Here is a 23,103-nt window from a genome sequence, read left to right as displayed (position 1 = left end):
ACGAGGCTTCCCAGGGCTTCTCAAGGGAATTGAAGGGGTCCGCAGCACATAAATAAAATATGTGTTTATTTACTATTTATTTAATGTTGTCTATTTCAAATATTGTTTATACATATTAAATACATATATATATATATATATATATATATATATAAAAACTTGGTTGCGTTGCCATTTAAAAAGTTGTGTGAGCCCCTGGTTTAAATAGCACCAATACAAAAAGTAAATTCATCAACAGAACATTTTTCTCACAAAACAATTGAATAGAAAAGAGATAAATGGTTTGATGAAAGTTTTTCCAGATCCACAAGATTATTTCTTCGAATGTAACCAAACATGTATTTGCAATGAGCGGAATAGTCATTTTTTTTTTACAACAAAAAATAAGTCGGCTATTTGAACTGGATAATGGTATCTTTGGATTGAATCGAGAAATGTGTAGGGTTGCTGGTGGAAAAAGAGAGAAACACTATGGAGCGGCGGGCGCCTCAAGCTCAAGAGGAGCAGTTGTTCTCTCACAAGAGTTGTTTTTTTTTTTTACTGTTTTTGTGTTCTCGTAGAAAAAAAACAAAACGGTTAGAACCCTGTGAGGTTGTTTCCTGTCAGTCTACACGTTCATTTCCTGAAGGATGCAAATGTACATATGTGTGAACTAGAGTCACAGAGAGAGAGAGAGAGAGAGAGATGGACTAGGATGTAGAAGGTTGGAGATCAGATCAAGCAGCTTCTCCTTTCTGGTGAGAAAGTTCTCCTGGCAGCCCTCAGATCTGGAACGGGAATTTAAAGGAAACACTTTGCACTAATACCAGGCGAGACGCTGGGAAGCCGCCTTGCCAGAATTTGTTATCCGGAACAAAGAGGCCGAAGACCAAAGACGTGTCTGCAGTAAAAGGTAGAAGATTAGCGAGAGTGAGCGAGAGAGAGGTGGGGGGGGGGGGGTGGATGGAGGGGTTAGAGAGTGTGATGGAGAACCTGTCTGTGTACCACGGGCCCATCGGCAGGGAGGAGGGCGAGAGGCGGCTGGCGGAGGACGGTCGGGACGGCTGCTACCTGGTCCGCAACAGCGACAGCGTGGCCGGGGTCTACTGCCTGTGTGTGCTGTGAGTGTACACACACGTACTTAGCACGCACTTAGCACGCACGCACACACACACACACACATAACCACTTTGTTGGTGCACCGGCCTGAAGTGCAAATCAGCAGGATTTATCAGGTCGTTAAGGGGTCCCAACAGTCCCCCTTGCAATTATATTCCTTGGATTTTATGCAGCATTGATCTCTTTTTCACAAACTTGTCCTCTGTTCCCGTGTGTGTGTGTGTGTGTGTGTGTGCGTGCGTGGGTGCGTACAGGTGTCAAGGATGTGTCTACACGTACAGACTCCACATGAACGTCGGAGGCTCGTGGACCGCAGACGTGAGAAATTCAACTTTTGCTTATCCTCCTTCAATTTTCCATCTCCATCACAAACCGTGCGACATGGCCGTCATGCGTCAGGCGGCCATGTCTCCAAAATACCTGCAAACCGCCGCATGGCTGTTAAAATATATGGCCCGGATGGAATGCGTAGCCTCACGTCGCACTTATGACGGGACTGTGTAATTGAGCACCCAGGGGCGCTGACGTGCGGAGACATCAGAGGACCGTGCGGCTGACAGCCCGACTCCATGCTGGGCGAACCCCATTTTTGCCCTTTTCCAAACAATGGATGAAAGCAAACGTTGATATCTTCATAGCACGTAGCCAGAGCACCTAATTGACAAAAATGGAGGGTTCACTATATTTTATCTTTATGCATGAAGATCAATATCACATGTAAAGAGGGGGCTGAAAAAAACATTCACGCCCTTAGGGCTTATTCATATAACATATAACCCGGCGCAATCATTTCTATTCAAACCGGTTTGGTAAATAGTTTTCCTACGGACATAATGACAGAAAACCTACAGTATACGACCTTCCCTATCACAAAGCGCTTAAAGGTTTTGCAAAAACAGATGAGAAGTCAGATCGGCTCCTAAACAGAAAACGCAAATGATTTCAGCAGCGTCCTTAGAATGTTTTACCGCTTATAACCTAATTCTCACACAAGAGGCTCCATGATTCCTAATATTTCACACTTTATAAGAGAACGTGATGCAAGTGTTGCAAACATGACATTCTCATGGTCAGCCTTGCCTTGTCTTTGTTATTCTTTTCCCCGCGTGCTCCCGCCCAGTACCGCGCAGACGAAAAAACGTCAAAGAGGCGACTGCACCTGATCTGCAAAGTCTAATTCCTCTTGAGTCTCGGCTGCGCTATTTTTATTTCCAAGCATTTTTGACTGGATGAGTAAAAGGTGAGGCCCTGGGCGCTGTAATGGAGGATAAAACTTCAATATCTTCTAACTATAGACCTGTCAGAGTTTGATGAAAATACCAAAAAAAAAAAAAAAAAAAAATGCAAATGTTAGAATAAACGGATCCAATGATACGTTTTTTTTTTTTTTTTTTTATTGGAAAGCCTTTTTCCCCCATGCCTTGGAGTTGGAAGACGTCGCCGTGAGGTCAGGGTGTTAAGAAAGCGCTAAAAATGAATTTTAAAGCGTGTCTATATATAGACGGAGAGGGACAGAGGCCACCCCGTCCTCCACCTCCTCCATACGGGATTTAATGGAGATGGAACATTTCACTTCAGCCTCTGTCTTCCTTTCCACCCCCCTACAGACCGCCCCAGGCGTGCCGAAGCGATATTTCCGGAAACTCAGGAACATGTTTGCGGCCTTCAAGGAGCCGGACCAGGGCATCGCCATGCCGCTCCTGTTCCCCGTCACCACCCAGAGCCGGGCGGGGTGCCACGCCGACGCCAAAACCAGGAGCGGCGCAGCGACGCCCAACCACCGCAGACGACACGTGGCCTTCTGCAGCGGCAGCGGCAAGGGCAACGGCGGCGGAGGCACGAGATAAACGCCTGCGAACACGGCGACAGGAACACACAAAAGGTGCAGCTAGCTGTGGGATCGGTTTAAAGAACTAAATAAGTGTGCAAAAAGAAATGAACAAACAGAAAAAAAAAAAATCAAAGCCTTTTGATTAAATTTGATTTCTCGCGCTGATAGCTCGGCAGCTTTGTGTGGGTGAAAGTGCTGTGAAGTGATAAAAACAGAAGTAAAAAAACAACAACAAAAAAGAGGCTCTTTGTTGTCGCATTTTGCAGCTCGTGTGTTCTTCTTCAAGTGAGTTTTGGGCTTTTTTGTTTCTTTTTGTTTTCCAGATCGTGGTGCCCATCTGAAAAGTCTCCCCCCTTTTTTTGAAGACAGCAAATATCCCGTAATGACAAGTTAAGGATCTCGCAGTGAATTGGAAATCAATGGGACTTCGCACGTGTAGAGGAATATAGGATCCATGTACAGACGGGACGTGTCATCACTTCCAGGGTCGTATGAAATATTCAACTTGCTGTATGCGGTAATATCCATTACCGCATACAGCAAGTTGACATGATTGTGTTTTGTGTTTTTCCTACTCCCATGCAGATATGTAAATTGAAAATAAATAAATAGATAATGTGAAAAAAAAAAAAAAAATAAGCTGAAAATAAAATAAACTATTAAAAAAAAAAAAAAAAAAAAAAGGTCATTCGCAGCTTTCCCACGGGGGCGTGTACCCCGACGTGTGATGCGGAACGGAACGGAAATTCGATTTGACATATTGAACTGATTTCCAGGAAGGCGACGGCGACTGTCACCGAGGCAGAAAAAAACAAAACAAAAAACAAAAAAAACCCCGCCAAAAATAACGCCGTCGTACTTTTGACTGACATAAACAAACAAAGAGAGAGAGAGAGAGAGAGAGAGGGCGAGAGAGAGAGAGTAGGAAGCGGGGAGGGGAGGGAGGGGGCACTGCAGCTGTCGCCTAGCAACCACACTCACCGCCGTCTTTCCGATTGGAGATTAGCTTGGACGGCATCTCGAGCGGCATATGGCTCCGGCGGATTTCCGGGGAAAAGGTATTTCACCTGCTCACGGTGAGAACATATGCACTGTCATTCACAGCTCGGGAGGAAAACGCAAACACTTAATGATGGGCAGATGGCAGAGCGACAGAGAGAGATGGAGGCGGGGTGGGAACAGACGGACAGGGAAACAAATAAGTTGTCTCTAGATTAAAAGGAAAAGAGCCTTTACTTTGCTTTTTAAACTTTTTTTTTTTTTTTTTTTCCCAGAGGGGACGGGGGGGGGGGGGGGTCTCGGAGTGGGTTTGCGTGTCGGGTGATTGGCGTTGCCTAATGAGAGGAGACAAGCTGGAGAGACGACGCTGCCAAACTCCCGGGGTCCGACCTCCTCCGTCTCCCTTTCCTCGATCGCTTCCCCCCGCGCCGCGGCAGGCGGGACGTAATAACCGCGCGGCGTGTTTGAGGAGTCACCCCCCCCCTGCCAGATTTGAGAAGGGAGAAAAGGGTGCCAAAAAAAAAAAAAAAAAAAATGAGCGAATCGCTGAAGACGGAGGCAAAGAATTAATAAGAGGACGAGGCTCATGAAATCCCAGAAAGGAAAAAAATCTGGTGTTTCACACATAATAACTTTAATTAGCACTGTAACCCAATAAAGTAAGATCTCTCAGCAAGAATATTTACTATAGCCATGTATAATTCTTTGCAAAAATGTAATTGTTTTCTATTGATTAACAATACTGACACTTACTTATGAACAACAGAATTTCCATTTGAGCACTTTCTCTCTTTTTCTTTTTTTTCTTTTTTTTCAGTGTGAAAGCACTGGCTATGTACATTCTTGATCTTGGTACCCGTTCAAACTGCCGCTGGCGCACACCAGAGGCAGAAAAACACAGGTTTCCTTCTCTAAAGGGGAGCGTCAGAGTCGACAAGGCCTCTCCTGCACAATATGTAAACGATAGAATATCAGAGGTAAACCATGTATCAACTCAGACGGCAAAAAACGGAGAGCGGGAGATCGATCGAGGGGCCCCCCCCCGCCGGCTCCCGCGTCGGCGCCGGGCAATCGTTCGGCGGCGGAGTCCGTCCGTCCGTCCGTCCGTCCGTCCGTCCCAACACCCCCCTGCGCGCGCGCTCGGCGTCTCTGCGGTTTTCGCTGAAGTGGAACGGGAAGTCCAATATGATGAACAGGGTCTACGGAGCCACAGCCAGTCCGTCAGTCCGTCAGTCTGTCAGTCCATCCACGAGTCTGTCCATGAATCGGTCAGTCGGTCTGTCGCAGGCGAGTCTGGATACAAAAAGCGAAGCCACGGCCAAATCACACTGCTTGTGCCACTGTTAGAAATTGGAGAAACTGGACGATAATAATAAAATACCATCATTTTGTCACAATTAAAGGCATTTGGAAACATTTTTTCCCCCCTCATTCCTCTTCTCCTCGTTCTTTCTTTGTTTGTCGTCTTCTTTTTTTTTTTACCCATCTCGATGTGGTATAGAAACGGTAGAACAAATCAGGGTACAGTAGAAACAGGCAGTCTTTGGTGGGGGTGGGGGCGGGGGGGGGGGGGGGGGGGTGTTGGGGCGGGGCAGGGTGGGGGGTGGGATTGGGGGGGCGGGGCCAGGGGGCTCTGTTACCTGCCCCCCACCTCGCTGAGAGTCATGAAGTGGACGTTGGAGGGGCAGTCGGACAGCTCGGGTTGCTGCTCCACGGCCAGCGAGTAGTAGCCGTCGTAGCCCTGGACGCGGCCGCCCGACAGCAGCTGCTGCTTCTCCGTCTCACTCCACGCCCGGCTCCCCTCGTCGCCCTCCTCCACCCGCTTCCTCTCCCTGGCCCACGCCCCCTCCACCGCCCGCCGCCGCGCCTCCTCCCGCACCCTCGCCCGCTCCTCCTCCTCGCTGCCGCCGTAGCGCACGCACAGGCACAGCGCCCCCTGCTGGAGGGTGATGTCGGCGAAGCGTCGAGTTCTGCCGCCCACCGTGGTGCTCATCTGCGACACGCTGACGTTGACGCCGCTGTCCAGCACGCGGCCCCCCACCCCCAGGCTGAGGCCCAGGTCCTCTTCGATGGGCCGCGACTGCAGGAAGTGGTGCGCGTCGCAGCCCTGGAAGGTGAAGCTCAGGCCGGCCAGGTGGACGGCGCCGTTCAGGATGGCCGCCACGCGCCGGCTGTCCTCGCTGGCGACGCCGATGACCTCCGCGCTGACGCGGCCGCGGGAGACGGCGAAGCGGATGCTGGGGCCCAGGAGGGAGGGGCGGGAGGCGAAGGGGGGAGGGCGCTGGGGCCGGTGGCACGTGGAGCCCACCGGGTCGGCGACCAGGGGTAACCGCTCCAGAGAGATGAAGCTCCTCAGCTGCCTCTGCAGCTCACACTGGATCCCCAGGACCACCTGGGAGAGGAGGGAGATTATTATAGTATTAAGATGAAAGATGAAACAGCATTCAGTGCTAGTATAGCTACTATCTTAGCAAATAGGTGAAACTAGCATAATCTAAGAGAGTAAATATATGTCATTAAAGTTTGATAGATCCTTTATTCATAATTGGAGGGAAATTACAATGCAACGCTAATTCGGTTATATCAATAAAAATAGTAAAATAAAGAAATTTCAGTGAACCTAAAAATTTATAATAGGCAATAAACCTCTGTATCAACAATTCACATCTGCAATTATAACAACAATTTAAATGACTTCTCTATGGCTCACCTTGCTAGAGTCCCAGTCTTGGGTCTTGGTTTGGGTCTTCATCAGCTCATAGGTCTGCTCCATGCTGCGCACCTCAGGTTTTGGAAACCCTGGGACCACGTTGTGGAGCTGGAAGCCAAACAGCTGCAACCAGCTGCCGATATCTGGACACGCAGAACCAAAAAGATCCAAAGGTGCGTGAGCAAACACACACCCGCGCACACACACACACACACACACACACACACACACACACACACACACACACACACACACACACACACACACACACACACGCACACAGACACACACAAACAGAGAGGCAGACAGTTCAAATGCGAATGCAATGCAGAGCTAAAGGGGACTTATTTCACTCCTTTTCCACAAGTTAGTATAGGTCTCTGAGGTCAACAAAACATGTCTTTGAAGTTTATTTTGCTGAAAATACCACTCAGATTATGCGTTCTAGCCATTCTAACATGCCTCAAAACCCCTGTGTTTGTCTACACTGTGTGTGTGTCGCCTCCCTCCTGAGGCCCCTAGTTCTGGGAGCCAATTGGGTTTGAGCATGAGCAGTAGTGTTCCATTGTATGAAGTACGTAAACTTTCACTTATTTCACGTTCGCAGTCCAACCAAAATCTGTTTATGAACCAATTTGAGGCGAGAAAAATAACTTCACTCATATGAGATCTACAAGGCCTCATTTTAAAGTTTGTTCCAACTTTTTCAAGGCAAGGGCACTGCCGGTCACACCGCATGGTGCTTCTTAAAATTTAATTCAATTAGGAAACGTCAGGAAATAAAATGAAATATTCATTTGCTTGTTTGTTATTTCACAGTTTGTGTGTTAGTAGGAGCAAATGTAAGCGCATAAGTGCGGAAGTTAAAAGGCCAGAAAAACAACTCTTTCTACAGGAAATCACAAATTCTATGCAGATAATTCACGGCGCGGACGATTCAGCTGTCGCTTGCTGAGCAGAGCAGACTCCCTATGAAGTAAACAGCCTGCCTGCAGGAAAACGTGACAAGTCAAATGAATGTTCCATTAAGTGCGAGGACAGGTGCGTCACAAACATCCTCCCTTCAACTCCTGTTTTTTTTCTATTGTAGCTGCGCCCCCCCAGGAAAACACTGCGTTCCCTAATAGATCAGAGGAGGAACGTAACGGAAGCGGAACTTTCCACATTAAAGGGGAAAAATAAACAGAGCGATCAGAGACGCAGATGTCTTTCCTCTTAACGGCGTGTTCTGTCCGGCTGTCATGTTTCCTCTCGGCCGGAGGGAGGCTCACCCGCTGGTGACTGTACCTCTAGTCACTGTTGCTAGAAAGCTGGATTTTCTTGTTTTGCTTTCCAGTTGTAGAAGAAGAGCTTAAGGTTTACTACTTAAGCAAAAGTACAAATACCCTGACACAAAATCACTCTAAAAATACAAAAAAAAAACAACGCTTTGATATTTCTACTTGAAAATGAAGTATTTGCTATTAAAATGTAAGTATTATTACTATATATATTATATGCTATTACTAATACTGCATAAAATGCTTCTGTGCCTTTTTTTCTGAGGTTGAGGGAACATGATTACAATTGATAGAATAAAGTATACTTATAGTCATAGTCATTGATAAGGATATACAAATATGAGTATAAATCCACATAAAAAAACAAAGTAAAGTAAACTAGAGTATAGATATTTTTGTGGAGAAATCTATTAAAAGTCTACACTGAATATACTAATTACTAAGTAAGCACAGACTTGAAGAATTATTATTAGTTATTATTATTGAATATTTAAGTACAGTAACAATGTGCAATTACACTGTGCAATTATAACATATTCATCATCAAAATTGGCTGCAAATTGGTAACAAGATGTTTGTTACAAAATGCGGTTGTTATAAGATAATAAAGGTCAAATGAATTATATTTTGGCAAGTTATTACAAAATGCAGCGTTATTATTCAACACTGTTTTCTCCAATTTGCAAATACGTGCAGGCACATCTTTATGATTGCACGCCAAGCTCACCTGTGGTGAACTGCGTCACCTCCTCCACCCTCCCGACGGGGCAGTTGTTCTTGAAGGCGTACAGGTTGAAGGGGCGGGGCTCCTTGCTCAGCTCTGACCACAGCTCGTGGTTGGGCGAGGTCCAGCGGCCAGCCAGTGTGTCGTAGTCCCGCCTCCCCAGGTGGACCAGCCTGGTGAGGGGGTCGTACAGGCCCCCATGGAAGCCGATCACCAACTGGAAGTCCGGGTTGGTGTCCTGGTAGACCTCCCCGTAGGGCGTGTAGAGCAGCTCCTTCACCAGGCGCCCCCTGCTGGAGAAAACTGCCCGCGGGGTCCCGGCGCTGTCGCAGGCCACGTAGTACTCTTCCCCGCTGCTCAGCTCCATGGCGATCAGGTGTCCCTGCAGGTCGTAGTAGAGCGACGCGATCAGGTTGCTGCTGTGGTTGTACAGGTGGGTGACCCTGGTGGGCTGCGACAGGTCGGCGTAGAAGAACTGCAGCTGCTGGCCCTGGCCGGTCCGAGTGGCCACGCGGCGGCCCAGCCCGTCGTAGCGGTACCACACGGCGCGCTCCGACACGCGGTTAAAGACGCGGGTCAGCAGGCCGTTGGAGTTGTAGTCGAACAGGTCGTTGCCCCGCTGGCGCAGGAAACCGTCTTCATCCATCATGTACTGCAGCTCGCCCAGGCGGGTGATGCGGTCCCTCTGGTCGTAGCGCAGCGGAGTTAACCTGGAGTCAGGAGGTGAGTTAACGCTTGTTTTGTCACCAGAAAAAACAGGTCGATGACACCATCGACGACAGAATTACATGTCACACTACATTTCCATATTAATCTCATGCAGTGAGCAGCTGTACAATAACCGATTGTAATATACGGGAAATATTCAGCCCCGCCGGCCTCTTCGCAGAAGTGAGAGTGGGATTTTGATCAACTTGCCTGGAAGTGTTTGTTCTGATATTATTTGAATCACATACTTTTTCACAGCACAGTCCCAAAAAGAGAAAGGAAATGATAAACTATAGTATAAAGACTAAATCATATTTATCAAATACAAATGTATCGAAAGATTGACAATCCCTGGTAGTGTATCATTTCTTTGGATTGTTGTATTGTTGAATTTTATATTTAGTCCTAGATTTGCCCATTTTTTTCGTATCTTGCCTCGTAAAGGCTGAGGTGTTTACATTTCACTTGTAACAAACGTTACCCTACAACATATTGTAGTAGTCATAGTAGTAGGTTAGTAGGTTAGTTCGTAGTATTATCTGTTTGCCTCCACAACCGGAAGATACCGACCTGGCACTGGTGCCGTGGCTCAGCAGGTTGATGTTCCCGTTGAGGTCGTAGCTGTATCTCCACTGCGGCCGCTCGTTGACGGAGGCGCTCTGCAGCTGGCTGTCGGAGTCGTACTCGTAGGTGTAGCGCGTCACGTTGCTGTCCACACCCACGCGGATGTCGCAGGTGGTGGTCCTGCCGGCGGTGTCGTACTGGATGGTCATCCAGTAGGCGATGGACTTGAGGATCTCGTACTGGACCTCCACCACCTGGCCATAGGAGTTGAACACCTTGGTGTGCTTCATCAGGTGGGTGGTGATCACCTGCGCCGAGCACACACACAAGACAGGTTATTAGACAAGACCATTAAAACAAGCACCCGAAAAAAAACAAAAAAAAACAGCCTTAAGAGATCAATACATTACGGGGGAGGTTTTGATTACATTATATTAAATTAGAACATCATTTATTGATCCTCTCAGAGGAAATTCAATCATTACACTTGTTAGACTCACTGGTCCTAATTAAGAAAAATAATTAAAAGACAACTTCATCATCAGGATAATACAATAATATGACACCGAACAATCTACATATACTGCATGACGGTACACAAAACCCTGAAAACAACAGTCTTTGATACCCATGGAGCAAGAAATATGTACTGATACTGCAATATGTAGAAAGGTAAAGTCAGTGCTACACTGTCTTGTAATATTTTACAGTATATGCCATAATAATAATAATAATAATAATAATAATAATAATAACCTGGCTGGTAATTTTAATAAACTGTTAGTACACAGCACAAAAATAGTAATTTAATATTCATGCATAACAAACAAATAACACAAAACTTGCACTCAACACTATGCATTATACCAGTGATACTCAACCTTTTTCCATTTTTCTTGGCTACAGACAAGATTTAGTGCCTGGGACCAGATTTTAATTGTTAGATATGTTCGAAACTTCCATACCCGTCTATACCATAGTTAGGGACATAGCAGCAAACCTATGATCAAAACAGTCGTTATTGTACATGATGTCATTGTGCTAATGCCTTGAAATGCAGAGGGGACTATGGAGAACAGAATCTACAGGGGTATTCTCCACCCACCTGGTTGAGGTCGTAGAAGATGACGCTGAACTTGCCGAACTGCTCCACCCGCCCCGACACGTCCACGTAGCGGTACAGGTCGATGGGCAGCGGCGTCTCGTTGATGACCGCCTGCATGCTAGTCACCCGGAAGTTGTTGTAGCTGTAGTCGAACCTGGCGTTGACGAGGCCCTCCTCGCTGAAGCGGAAGATCTGCCGACTGGTCAGAGGACCTGCACACGGCGGGGAGTGAAAAAAGTGAAGCATTTCGAGAAGGCTGCCGACGCACGGCTGACCTGCGACCTCCGCTCCAGGAGTCACAACACCACCGACTAATTGATTCGAATCGAGGACTTATTCAGTGTCATTAACACGGACGCACGCACACACGCAACATATTGCATCCTAACTATCGCCACACCTGCGGGGCATTTCCAGTAGTGACCTTTCATATGGGAGCATAATGACATCTAAAGACAATAGCCGTGATGGCCCAATGTGCTCCTTAATGTTAGCACATCAGCTTTAACAACACCATCCATCATCCCTGCTGCTTGCTACTTCAGCTCATCCTCCATTTGGAAATAGGGACCGCTAATGAAATGCCATTATGGCGCTATTTGAGATGACTCCAAGTGCAGTTAAAATGACGGACTGTCGAGCTCTGGGGACTGTTAAGAGCTCGGTTCATCATGGCATATTCTCTTTCTTATTTTCTTTGGAGTGCTGATTCGAAACTTGCGGTAATGGTGAAAACCTCGTGGGCACAGTGGAGACGGATCCTGTCCTCGTATCTCACCCTGCTCACCTCAACGCCATCCCTCTATTCACCTCTCATTCAGGTCACTCCTCAACTTCCCTATGACTCTCTGCTTTTTTTTCTTTTTTGAGTCTCCTTACTCATCCTTCTCTCTTCATAAGGGACAATTACCACTATCTCACCTCTCTGAGGCGCCGTTTGTTCTGCTGAAATGAGATCAGTTAAAGGAAGGTGAGAGTCCATTCACAGTGAGGGCAAAGTGATAACAAACACACACACACACACTCCCACACCCATCCTCCCACACAAACACCCACGAGGATTCGTGGCTGGGCCCGGCAGATTAGCAGCACCTGACCATGAGGAGCCAATCACGGTGCCATGGGAAAGGAGCGGATAGTGGCGATCAGGGAACTCTGAAGGACTTCAGAAAGACTCGCAGCTCGAGTCTTGACAATGGCCATATCCCAACAGCTCCTCTGCTGTGTGTTGTGTATGAGCCACACCATGCATGGCGGCAGTCACCACAGTAGGCACGGCAGTTAACGACACACTGCCGGAAAGGAGGTTGTTGAAAAACGTTACAGAATGTCAGAGTTGTGATGGCAGCGTACAATAAAGTTAAGCGTGTGAACTGACGTTGCGGCCTGCAAGTAATTAAACATAACATTGGTAACAAAGATCGATTCGATTTTCCCACCCACTTCCTCTATTCCTTGCCCTGCCTTGTGAGCCGCTGGTTCTATGGACTCGCTGGCATGAACCGTTCGAAACATTCATAGCGGCTGTCGGATTAATGAAGGCTAGCAACGACCCGATGAAATGAGCAGCGAGGAAAGCAGATTTTTCAGGCTCTCGGACCCACCCCTACATATGCTGCTCGTGTCACACAGCTGTCAGGACATTTCGCTGCCCCACAGAGCATTATGCTCCGAGGGATAGTTTTACGCCAGCATGGGCAGCGGGTGGGCAAGTCAGTCCACCATTATGTAGCCGACCTGGCTTGGCCAGCCTCTGTAAGTTTGGAGCAACGAAGGATGAACTGATAAGGGACCAACTAGCAGAGCACACTAATAACGCGAAACTCAGGGAGCTGGATTGGGTGTGCCTGCACTAATGCTGGACACAGGAGTCTTGTGGTCACTTTTAAATGTCTCCACCATCCGGTAGATCTTCCCACTCCGGACACCCACTGCTGACGCTGTGGCTCTGTATGGCCATAGACACTCCAAAATTGGCATGGTGGGAACAATCACATTCTCTGTGCGCTACGGAACCAGGGCTCTCCCAATGTTCAACTTCCAAGTGTCCTGCCACGGGGCCAACCTCATAGGCATGGACTTCTTTTGTGACCTGGGTCCCTCCTGGACAACACCGCCTCGCTGCCTTTCACCACCAGCCCCTTAACCCTGAGGTTGGTCCTGTCATGCAGCCCCTGCGCCGCCTACAACTCGCCCTGCGTGCTAATGTAACTGCTGAACTGTAAAAGCTCTTGGACGCAGGCATAATGGAGCGGGTGGACGCACCCCTTTGGATTTCCAACTTGGTGGCAAGAAAAAAGTCAGGGCCCGTGCATTGACCTCAGGTCAGTAAACAAGGCGGTAATCCCGGACAGGTATCCACTGCCCACAGTGGAGGAACTGACCGCCAAATTCTACGGCTCCTCCATGTTCTTCAAACAAACTCGACCATCTCCAGGGCTAACTGCAGGTTACACTGCACTAGAGAGCCGCAACCTTTCATCTTTTGTGTCCCAAGTCAGGATATTTCCCTACACCTGCATGCCCTTCGGCCTCCGCCCCCAACTGAGAACGCTTGACTAGGGTGCTCGATGTCCCTGCCAGCCACAACCTCACCCTAAATGGGGAAAGTGCACCTTCGTTGTGCCCCCCCTCGAGTTTGCAGGGTTTGCCTCTAATGTGTAGGCCGTGCAGCACCTCCCTGAGCCGTCCTGCCAAACTGGCATCATTCCTGGGATGCAACCTGGGTGTGGACTCCTTCCTGCTCGCTGCTGTTCGCAAACTCAAGGCATAGCTCACTTTGCCACCACATTTCGACCTGGAGAGCCCCACGTTCCTGACCTGATACAGCGGTAGGAGCTGTGCCGTCCCAACTCCAGCGCGGCACTGAATGTCACATGGCATTCGCCTCCTGGTCCCTCACCTCAGCTGAATAAAAGTACTCAGAGGGGGAGCGGAAGGCACTGGCTCCCTACTCCCGGCAGAGTGAAAACACAGTCTCAGTTCAGGACCTCTAGCTTGCATTAGTGCAGGACCCCACGCTCTCCAAGCTCCACACTTGCATCAGGGAAGGGTGGCCCACAAAAGTTCCAGAGGAGCTTACACCTTTCCATCGTGTCATGGATGATCTGTCCTGCGGTAAAAAATTTCTGTGTGGCCCGGGAACTCTGCACAGTCATACCCAGAACCCTGTAGAACGTGTATCCTGTCTATGGCACATAGAGTGAAAGGTCACAGACCCTCAGCAGCGAATGAAACAGCAGTTCGACAAAAGATGGAAGGTGAGACCACCTCTCTTCTCTTTGCTGGACTGGGTCGGGCTTCGCCAACCCAGCCGGAACCACAGCGGCAACCAACTGCTTGCCTTCTGTTTCGCGCCAATGAAGGTCACTGATCAGCCGGGGCCAGCCATATTCTGCCTGGTCAACGGATCACGGTGGCACGCTCCAAAAGGTGGCACAGCCTCATATCACAGACCCAGAGACTGACGAGAACTTTGGCTCTACGGTTGAGGACCTTGGTTTCCCTGCTGAGCTGCTGCAGGCTCCAGCCAGATGCCCACATGAACCAGCAAAACCTCTGGCTGAACCAGAAGCCCGTCTGAGTCCGGGTCAGGCCAAGTTACCTCAAAGACTATGTCACAGACATTTTGTTTTCTAAATTAGTGTTCAGAATTGTTCAGAGCATGGTCACAGGGCAGAATAGTCCACGCGGCTAGGCTGGTGTCTGGGAGCCTACCCAGAATACCTAATTATGTTGCAAGTTCAACTGCAAGCATAAGGGTGTTGTTTCTGTGGTTTCCTATGGGGGTGGGGGGGGGGGGGGGGTGCGTATAAGCCACACCAGGTGTGGGGGTCGTCATGAAAGTAGGCACGGCCGTTTATGACAGACTGCTGGAAAATGTCAGCGGATTTGAAAAATGTTAGCGCAGTGTTGGAGTTGTGATGGCAGCACACCATAACGTTAAGCGTGTGGACTGAAGTTATTAAACATAACACTGCGGTTCATCTCTTAAGGCCTGGGATGATCGAACCATTACCGGCTAATGTTCAGGAGGTCCAGCTACTAATTCATTTTCCATTTTCAAAGTGCAATGATTGTTGGATGAATTGGTTTATGATTGACCACGGCAGATAAGATTATATGAATGATGAATCAATGTCACATGCGTACGAATATGTAACCATTAAGAGAACATTATCACACCATACAAGGTCATATTTCAACATATCACCTGCTATTAGTGCTATCATTACTACTATATCACTACTTTTATTACTTTGTTCTAATTACTATATACGTATGTAGGATGCTGTACTTTACATTTGCTCAACGGCCACCCATATTGCACCGACAAGTTAACACAGCTGGATTGACTTGCTCAGGTAGAAGTAGTAGTCAGTGCACATTTTTGTTTACATATCTGTACATATATTTTTATTCATTTCTAATTGGATCTCACTGTTCTGTAAACTTTCTGCTGCTGTAACCTGAGTTTTTGACATTTTATATCCGATAAGAATTGTGACCGACTTTTCAGTGTACACCATCTGACGAATATTACAAGAATGTTTGACGGAAAAAAATTTGGTCTGATACAAAAATTAAGTATTATTTAATTTAGATACCAAATGGTTGCATAACATATTTTGTTTCACCCGGCCCGAAAGTTTACAGACATACACAAGCACAAAAAGTTACTCAAGGCACGTCAATCATGACACGTTCACCCTAAAGAATGTCAACAGTTGCAGACACATTCACACATTCAGCTGTTGTGTGTGTGTGTGTGTGTGTGTGTGTGTGTGTGTGTGTGTGTGGTGGGGGCTCAAAATTACATCTGTGGTAGACCACAGCGGAGTCAGACCCTGATCAAATAACACCGCTGCTCAGAGGAAAGGAAACTACTCGGTTTGATGCAACATGTTGTATACAAAAAGGAGCCTGTCTCATGATTTTCATTTCCAGTGCTTTTAAGAAGAGTTCTGATTGTGTGTCTGTGTGTGTGTGTGTGTGTGTCTGTGTGTGTGTGTGTGTGTGTGTGTGTGTGTGTGTTTATACCCGTCTGCCTGTATCTTATCGAGCTGATGAAGCCGTTGTGTGTGAGGTGAATTGTCTTGACGGTGCCCGAGGCCTCGTCGTAAGTGAAGGTCACCAGGGTGGAGTCGTACACCACCTCGGACAGCCTCGCTGCCGGGGTGTACCTAAAAAGAAATACAGGGCATGAAAAAGTCTCATCAGAGTCCGGCAATTCTTTTTTAAAGCCCTTTAATTGAGTTTAGATTCTTAAGAAGATAAACCCTTCGAAAAAGATAACCCTATCACCCCCCGAAGGCCCAACACAAACTCTTAGCAGTGGTTGCCAAGTTGGCAACAATGCATCCGCTTTCGGTTGCCAAGACTGACAAACGATTGCCAAATTTTAATCATTTCATAAACAAGTGATAATTATCCTATACAATTACAACCCATATTTCAATATTTGGAAAATCATATCGAGGTCATAATAAACATGTATTTTTATAGTTTGTTTTGAGGTGACAAGTGCAATCATGAATATCTTCACTGAAATCAAACTTTTTTTTTCATTGTTTTTTCAAAGCTTCTCCTGTTTTTACTTGTATAACCTGGTTATTGTTATTATTATTATTACTATTATTATTGTTATTATTATTGTTATTATTATTATTATTATTATTATTATTATCATAATCATTATCATTATTATTACTATTATTATTATTATTATTATTATTATTATTATTATCTTCATGTGCACTATTTATGAATTGTATCTAAGTTCCTGAGTAACTTTAGTTTTTCTGGTGTTGTTGAAACTGTCGAAAGAGACTGTGTTCACTCTTTTGGAAATTCAGGATTCAATACTCTTGAAGTTCAATCCAATTGAACTACAATAGCCGCGCCGTCAGAACTCCCTGATCGGATGCGACCGGCGCACAGAATTTTTGGGCATCCATCAAAACAACCGGTATCTATCACCCCTCCCCCCTCCTCCTCCTCCTCCTCCTCCTTTTTTTATTCAATGCTTATTAGCGGCGGGCCCCTGATGTCCCACGTACTTTGCGCACCTTTGTTGACTTTTTCCCGGTGACTCACTCGACGCTGATTTATGCAGCCGTCGCGGTTCCTAACGAGTATCGAGTTTGTCCGTTAATGGAGTTGCTGTTGCGCTGGTGTTTGGATGCAGTCAGTCTGTTGCTTGATGTGTTGTTTACGTTACGATTCATCAGAAGAGGAAGGAGAAAGGAGGACCTTCCTACCTGTAGATGACGCTGCGTCCCGTGCCCAGGTACTGCGTCCTCAGCAGCCGCCCGTCCAGGCTGTGGTCCTGCAGGAAGCAGGCCTGGCTGTCTGGCGGCGTGTAGATGTTCCTGTAGTAGCCGACGGACAGCAGCGACTGCAGGGCATGTCGCACCATGCTCGGCATCGTCACGGCAACCAGCCGGTCCGTGTGGTCGTACTCGAACACGTAGCGCCGCTGGCTATGCAGGAGCAGCATGATGGACTGCGGGAACATTAGACGGTCACGGCAGGGGGGGTAATGGGTTTGTGATTTGCAGGGCACTGCAATCTCTTTGTTTTGGTCTTAGTGTTGTCATTGGGTTTTTAAATTCATTTTCATTTTCTTTGCTGATTGATTTATTAAATCAAAATGTGTTGAGGATAGGAAAAAAAAAAAAAGTAAAAAGGTAAGATAGCTATTTGAAGCGCACCAAAATTTTAAAAAGACTGCCCTAAATTATAGATGAGATTTAATATCAGTGCATTAATAATACATGGTTCTTATCAATTTCCTGATGGCTCCCTACTATACCAGCTATGAGTTTGGTTTGGGCAAATAGACTAGTACTAAAAATATTTTTTAGATGAATATATTACCTTAAAAAAATGTTTTTTTGAGGAAGGAAATTAAAGCTCCAGTTTAGTTCTGTTCCATCACACATTTTTTTTCAGTTTGCAGAAGGCCTTTTAAAACCAACCAAGAGTTTCAATTTTACTTTTTTTAACTTAAATTCTGTGAATCTGTGAATCCGTGAATTAATTGACCAAAAGCCAGAAGCCCCCAACGGCCTCACCCTGTCTATGTAGGTGTAGCTCCAGATCTTGCCGTTGACCCAGGCTCTGGAGACCACCTGGTTGTTCTCGTACTCCAGCCGCTCGGACCAGTCCCCACGGTGGATGGCGGACAGCAGCCCGCCGTTGGAGTAGCTGATGTTGACCTCCGTGTACTTGCTGCTGGGGGACCAGACCACGGGGCGCCCCAGCCGGTCGTACTGGATGTGCAGCGTGAACTTGCGGTGGTCGTCGTAGATCTTCCCCACCCGCGTGCTCTGGTCGAAGTCTATGGACAGCAGGTTCCGGTTGTGGGCCTGGCGGAAGAGGTGGCCGCAAAATGCACGCTCAAACATTTATATACTGTAGACAAATGCAACTTCAAAACAAAGGGGTTTATAAAAATAATGAACAGAAATGAGCATGTAGTTAAATGAAAAGCAATGTTCAGTACAAAGCGGGACTATTAACAATAGATTGCTTTGACAGAGGTGACACGAGTCAGAGCGCCGGGGACCATCAATTAATTAAATGCACGCCGGATGAGTTATCCTGCTTTTGCGGCCCACGTTCTGTGTTTGGGTGGAAAGGAACGAGGTTGACGTGTGAGCGGTGGAAAGTACGGCTGGCGGAGTTGCGAATCATTCAACCCACGATATCTGCTAACCACAAACGACGCTCTCCGAATTACGCATTTCCATGTCATTTCATCTGCCAGCGTGTCATACGACTACCAGTTCATCCCTTCAAAATCCCAAACCTTTCACATGCCTGCCAGCACTGTTTGCCTTTTTAATTCTTAAAAAGACGTCCAGCGTCTATTGTGGCTTTGGCTTTTTGGCTTTTTGTAACATGGAAGTTATTCAACAGTACAATGTACAAGGAAAGTCAGTACTCAGTATTCCAGCAAATATCTAGTTTCCTTTTATGACAAAAAAGGCCATTTTCCGTTGACTTGGTGTTAATGAGCGGCTCCTCGACCCGGAAGAGCACGTACTCTCGTTCCCAACTTCTCAGGACGCCGTGCATGTTCCGCTCAGACTCTATTCATGCTGTGTGTACGGGTTCAGGTCTTCTGCTAAACACCCTGCTGCGTAGCGAGCAGAGGCAGAATGAATCAGAGCATTTCAAGGGAAAAAGGAAATCGAACAACTGTGAAACAATGTGGGCAGCAGTAAATACCAGTGAGGGTTGCATTTTTATGAGATGCAAAAACATAATTATTTTCTGCAATGGATCAGGACTTTAGGTCATGCTATAGTTGCCAAGCTGCTACAGTTTCTGAAAACAAATCCTCCTGAGGGAAATAAACCTGAATATAACATCAGTATACTATACTCATTATATTGTCAACAATAGGCAGTTTTGTGTTGTAGTTAGATATTTTACAGATTCTGTTGCATGCTGTACCTACATATTATACATATAGTGTATTATACTTATTTATTATATATATTTTTTGTATTATATTTATATATTTTCATCATATTATAATTTATTTTATATATATTTTATTATTTATTATTATCATCATTATTATTTACCCTTTTTTTTTTTATTATCATTTATTTATTTTCTTCTGTCTTCCTACTTTGTTTCGCACAGCCTTTGGAGTTTTTCCTTTTGTCATTTCACTGCAACGTACTTGTATGACGACATGACAAATAAAGTATAAATAAAGGCGTATTGAAGGTTCTTGAGTTAGCTGCATGTGTTGGATCCTTGTGAGCGTAAGCCTTAAAGCACATTTTAAAAAGAAGGCAGGACGTCCAAGGGAATCCTTGGTTGAGATGGTATTCATTGTAGAATGTTGAGTCACGTTGGAGAGCCTGCGTGCAACATGCATAGAATTCACTTCTAGAGAGGAACCAGCTCGGCTCCACCACTGGAGCGGATGTGGAACTGGCGTTTGGTTTGTTACCCGGAGCCTGCGTTCGTAGGTGCTGTAGTTGGTCTTGGCCTGGTCCTTCCTCTGCCTCCACTCGATCAGGCTGGGGGCGTGGTCCCCTGGCAGGCTGATGTTGCAGCGGCTGGCCGTGGGGCTGACTCCGCCCCCGGTGCCGCCATGGAGGAGGGGCTCCGTACTGAGCGACAGCTCCATCCCACTGGCCAGAGAAACCAGGAAGGAGCCGTCGGCGCTCACGCGGTACGAGCTCTGGGCATGATCTGCTCGTCGAGAAGACGCACTCACACACACATGCGCACACACACACACACACACACACACACACACACAGCAAACACAATTTGTCAGAGCCCATGGTAAAAGGTCTGGGTGGGTGTCGAAAAAAAAAAAAATCAAGACAGCAGCAGCTGTGGTTTCTCAACAAAGCGTACAAAACAATACGTTTGACACCTCTGCATAAAAAAACCAAAAACAAAACTCCACACAAACAGAAGAAGAAGAATAGAGGATAAAAATACAAAGCAACACTATCAGGTTACAGTACAGTACATATACAGTATGTCTATATATATATATATATATATAAGGAGAGAGAGAGAGAGAGAGAGAGAGAGAGAGAGAGAGAGAGAGAGAGGTTGTGTATTACCTGATTGCAACACTTATTATCACACTTATGATCATTTCACACATTTGCAACAGTTGCAAATTTGTTCTTTCGCTTCAAAACGTTAAGGGAGACAAAGAGACAGACAGGTGCTGCTTCTGGTTCAACGATCGCGTTTGATCATCTTTGACAGTTAGTAAAAATAAAAGGCATTCGAAAATATAACATAATAACTCATCATAGAAGGAATTACAATATAAAGAGCAGCATTATTCTAGGATGCATCCCTGCCGTCTCTCAAATTTGACAAGCTGCTTATGATTGTAAAGAGGTCAACATTAGAAAGCTTCTTCCAGCCGTCGTGACTCACGGAAGTCTTCACCGTTGCCTTTCATCGGGAGAAAGCTCCTCTTACACTACGACGGCAGGAATCGTTATCTTTTCAATGGTACTGTATGGTGGATTCCAGAGTGACTGCCATACATATTTGACAAATGGCTGATTTTACCACCTGGGTTTCAACATGTCACCCTGTTGTTAGAATGGTCTATTTAACCAGCCAGTCATCTGTAGAGAAACATCGGCCTGCTAGAAACCTCACTCGTCACTATGTTCGTATCCTTTCCCATTATTGGCACCAAACCAGTATCGGCATTGCCATGGTGATGCTGCTAATGTGTGTCGTTAAATCCACACTTGTATTTTTTTCCGTTTGGTGAAATGGGGGTAGGGGAGGATCGTGAAATTGGACGGAGGCGTGTTTTTCAATACACAGCCATTTAAGGTGGCAGTGTTTTCGATTTACATGGCGAGCTGCAAAAGCCGCTCAAGCTGGCGTCGTGCAGGGGATCCTTTTGCGGAGCCGTGAAAAGGTGAAAATGTTTCGAATGTTTCTGGCGGTGCGGTGCCGGGGGGAGGTCTGATGGCACATGAGAAAACTTCCAGATTTTTCGCCCCCCCTGTCGAGTAAACGGTTCTTTTTGTGTCATCTCTTCTCTGAAGGACCACAATGGAGATAAGCCTTCGGGGCATTTTTTTTTCGTTATCCTGAGCTGTTCTGCTTTTATGGTATGAGGCTGTTGTATATGTTTGGACTGGACTACAGATGTGTGGGGCTGTTCTGACCGTGGAGCTAACCATATTTTAGGAGTGAATTTGCCAAATAAATGTAATCTAGTATAACCTCACATTTCAAAATAGCATATAAGCTGACTCTTGGCGTTTCGGGGTTTTCAGGAGGGTTCTCGTAATTGAAGGTCACAAGGATTTGTCCGAAGAGCGACAGGCAGATCAGGTACCCATGTGTTTAAAGAGATTTAATGAGGCTATTTCGACATAAGGCTTCGGCTTCTTTACAACTCGCATGCCGGATTATGAAAATGATCTCATGAAACAATCCCCGCGGAGAGATTTCCACCAATGTTGTCGCTGCCCCATCTTTCCTCCTCACCTGTCGTCACTGTGAACCCCCTTTGCTTTTAAGATGCTTAAAACAGAGTCACTGACACTGAGGTGATCATCTAAACTCTCTCATATAATAGTGTTCTGTGTGCTACACGTATATAATCTATATCTATCACATTTGTACATTTTGTATATTTGTTATATGTTTGACTACATTTTTATTATTTATTCTACTGTATTCTATATTATTTTATTTACTTATTTTTTCTCAGTCGCCTAGAGACAGGCACCTCCGCAAATTCCTTGTACAAGTAAACGCACCTGGCAAAAATAAAATCATTCCAATGCCGACAAAAAATAAAAAGAAAATAAAGTGTGTGTGTGTGTGTTTGTGCGTGCATGTGTGTCATGAATGTGCACATGAAAGGGATGAAAGCATGTTCCTCTAAACCAACAGTCCTGCCGTGGTGATGCAGGCGGGGAGAGCAATTAAAAAGATGCCATAAATTATTGACCTTCCCACAGGCAGCTTTCACTCAACTCACTCGTTTTCTTTTTCTTTTTTTGTAGACATATATATTATTAATGATCAAAAATGTCCTTATTTATAAATACGTGATAGAATTGCATATTTGAGAGGGATCACGTCCTTATGTGTTGAATGAATTACTAATCAAACTGAAATCAATCTTTCACATACAAGCTGGTTTCTCCCCGCCTGGAAACACACGTAGGCTCAGTCGATGAGGAACAACAACCCAACCTGCCCCATCCCCGCCGAAATAAGTTTGAGAAGGTGGGAGGTACCCTGTCTGAATGCGTAGATGGTGTCGCTGGCTGACAGGTTCGTGCTGGTGACAAAGTTCTCACGGTTGGATGCCTCCACCTCCACCCGCGACCAGCGCTCCAGGTTGCCGTGGAAACCGCTCACCTCGCCCGTGGGGAAGGTGATGTTGGTCACGTGGCCCTCGCCGTTGTACCTGGGAGGACGTTCAGATGTTTGCGGTGAAGTGCGCGCGCCTGTCTGTGTGTGTGTGTGTGTGTGTGTGTGTGTATGCATGGTTAAGCATGCGCACGCACACAATTAAGCAATTACACGACTGCGTCACACGTTCTT

The 23,103-nt window shown here is 46.3% G+C and overlaps 2 protein-coding genes across 2 annotated transcripts in view; one reads left to right on the top strand and one right to left on the bottom strand.

The window, feature by feature from the left end:
* Window positions 1-963: 963 nt before the first annotated feature.
* LOC307235941 (SH2 domain-containing protein 1A-like) lies at window positions 964-2,852 on the top strand (the record flags this gene model as incomplete). The annotated part of the gene is made up of 3 exons (XM_080008200.1): window positions 964-1,100; window positions 1,353-1,416; window positions 2,706-2,852. Coding segments are annotated over 3 exons (348 nt in total), but the record flags the coding sequence as incomplete, so codon positions are not given.
* A 2,712-nt stretch (window positions 2,853-5,564) lies between these two features.
* tenm1 (teneurin transmembrane protein 1) overlaps window positions 5,565-23,103 on the bottom strand; it is a gene marked incomplete at both ends in the record, with an annotated part of 170,038 nt that continues 152,499 nt past the window's right edge. The window contains 10 exons of the mRNA XM_080007834.1: window positions 5,565-6,320; window positions 6,639-6,781; window positions 8,646-9,352; window positions 9,921-10,222; window positions 11,020-11,231; window positions 16,060-16,202; window positions 17,280-17,524; window positions 18,096-18,389; window positions 19,994-20,238; window positions 22,794-22,966. Of these exons, the coding sequence (XP_079863960.1) occupies window positions 5,565-6,320; window positions 6,639-6,781; window positions 8,646-9,352; window positions 9,921-10,222; window positions 11,020-11,231; window positions 16,060-16,202; window positions 17,280-17,524; window positions 18,096-18,389; window positions 19,994-20,238; window positions 22,794-22,966 (3,220 nt within the window). The remainder of the gene's footprint in view (window positions 6,321-6,638; window positions 6,782-8,645; window positions 9,353-9,920; window positions 10,223-11,019; window positions 11,232-16,059; window positions 16,203-17,279; window positions 17,525-18,095; window positions 18,390-19,993; window positions 20,239-22,793; window positions 22,967-23,103) is intronic.

The sequence above is a fragment of the Zeus faber genome (assembly GCF_960531495.2).
Source record: "Zeus faber genome assembly, chromosome: 10".
NCBI classification, from domain to species: domain Eukaryota; kingdom Metazoa; phylum Chordata; class Actinopteri; order Zeiformes; family Zeidae; genus Zeus; species Zeus faber.
Note: the sequence above shows the minus strand (reverse complement) of the source record. Positions and strands in the feature narration are given on the sequence as shown.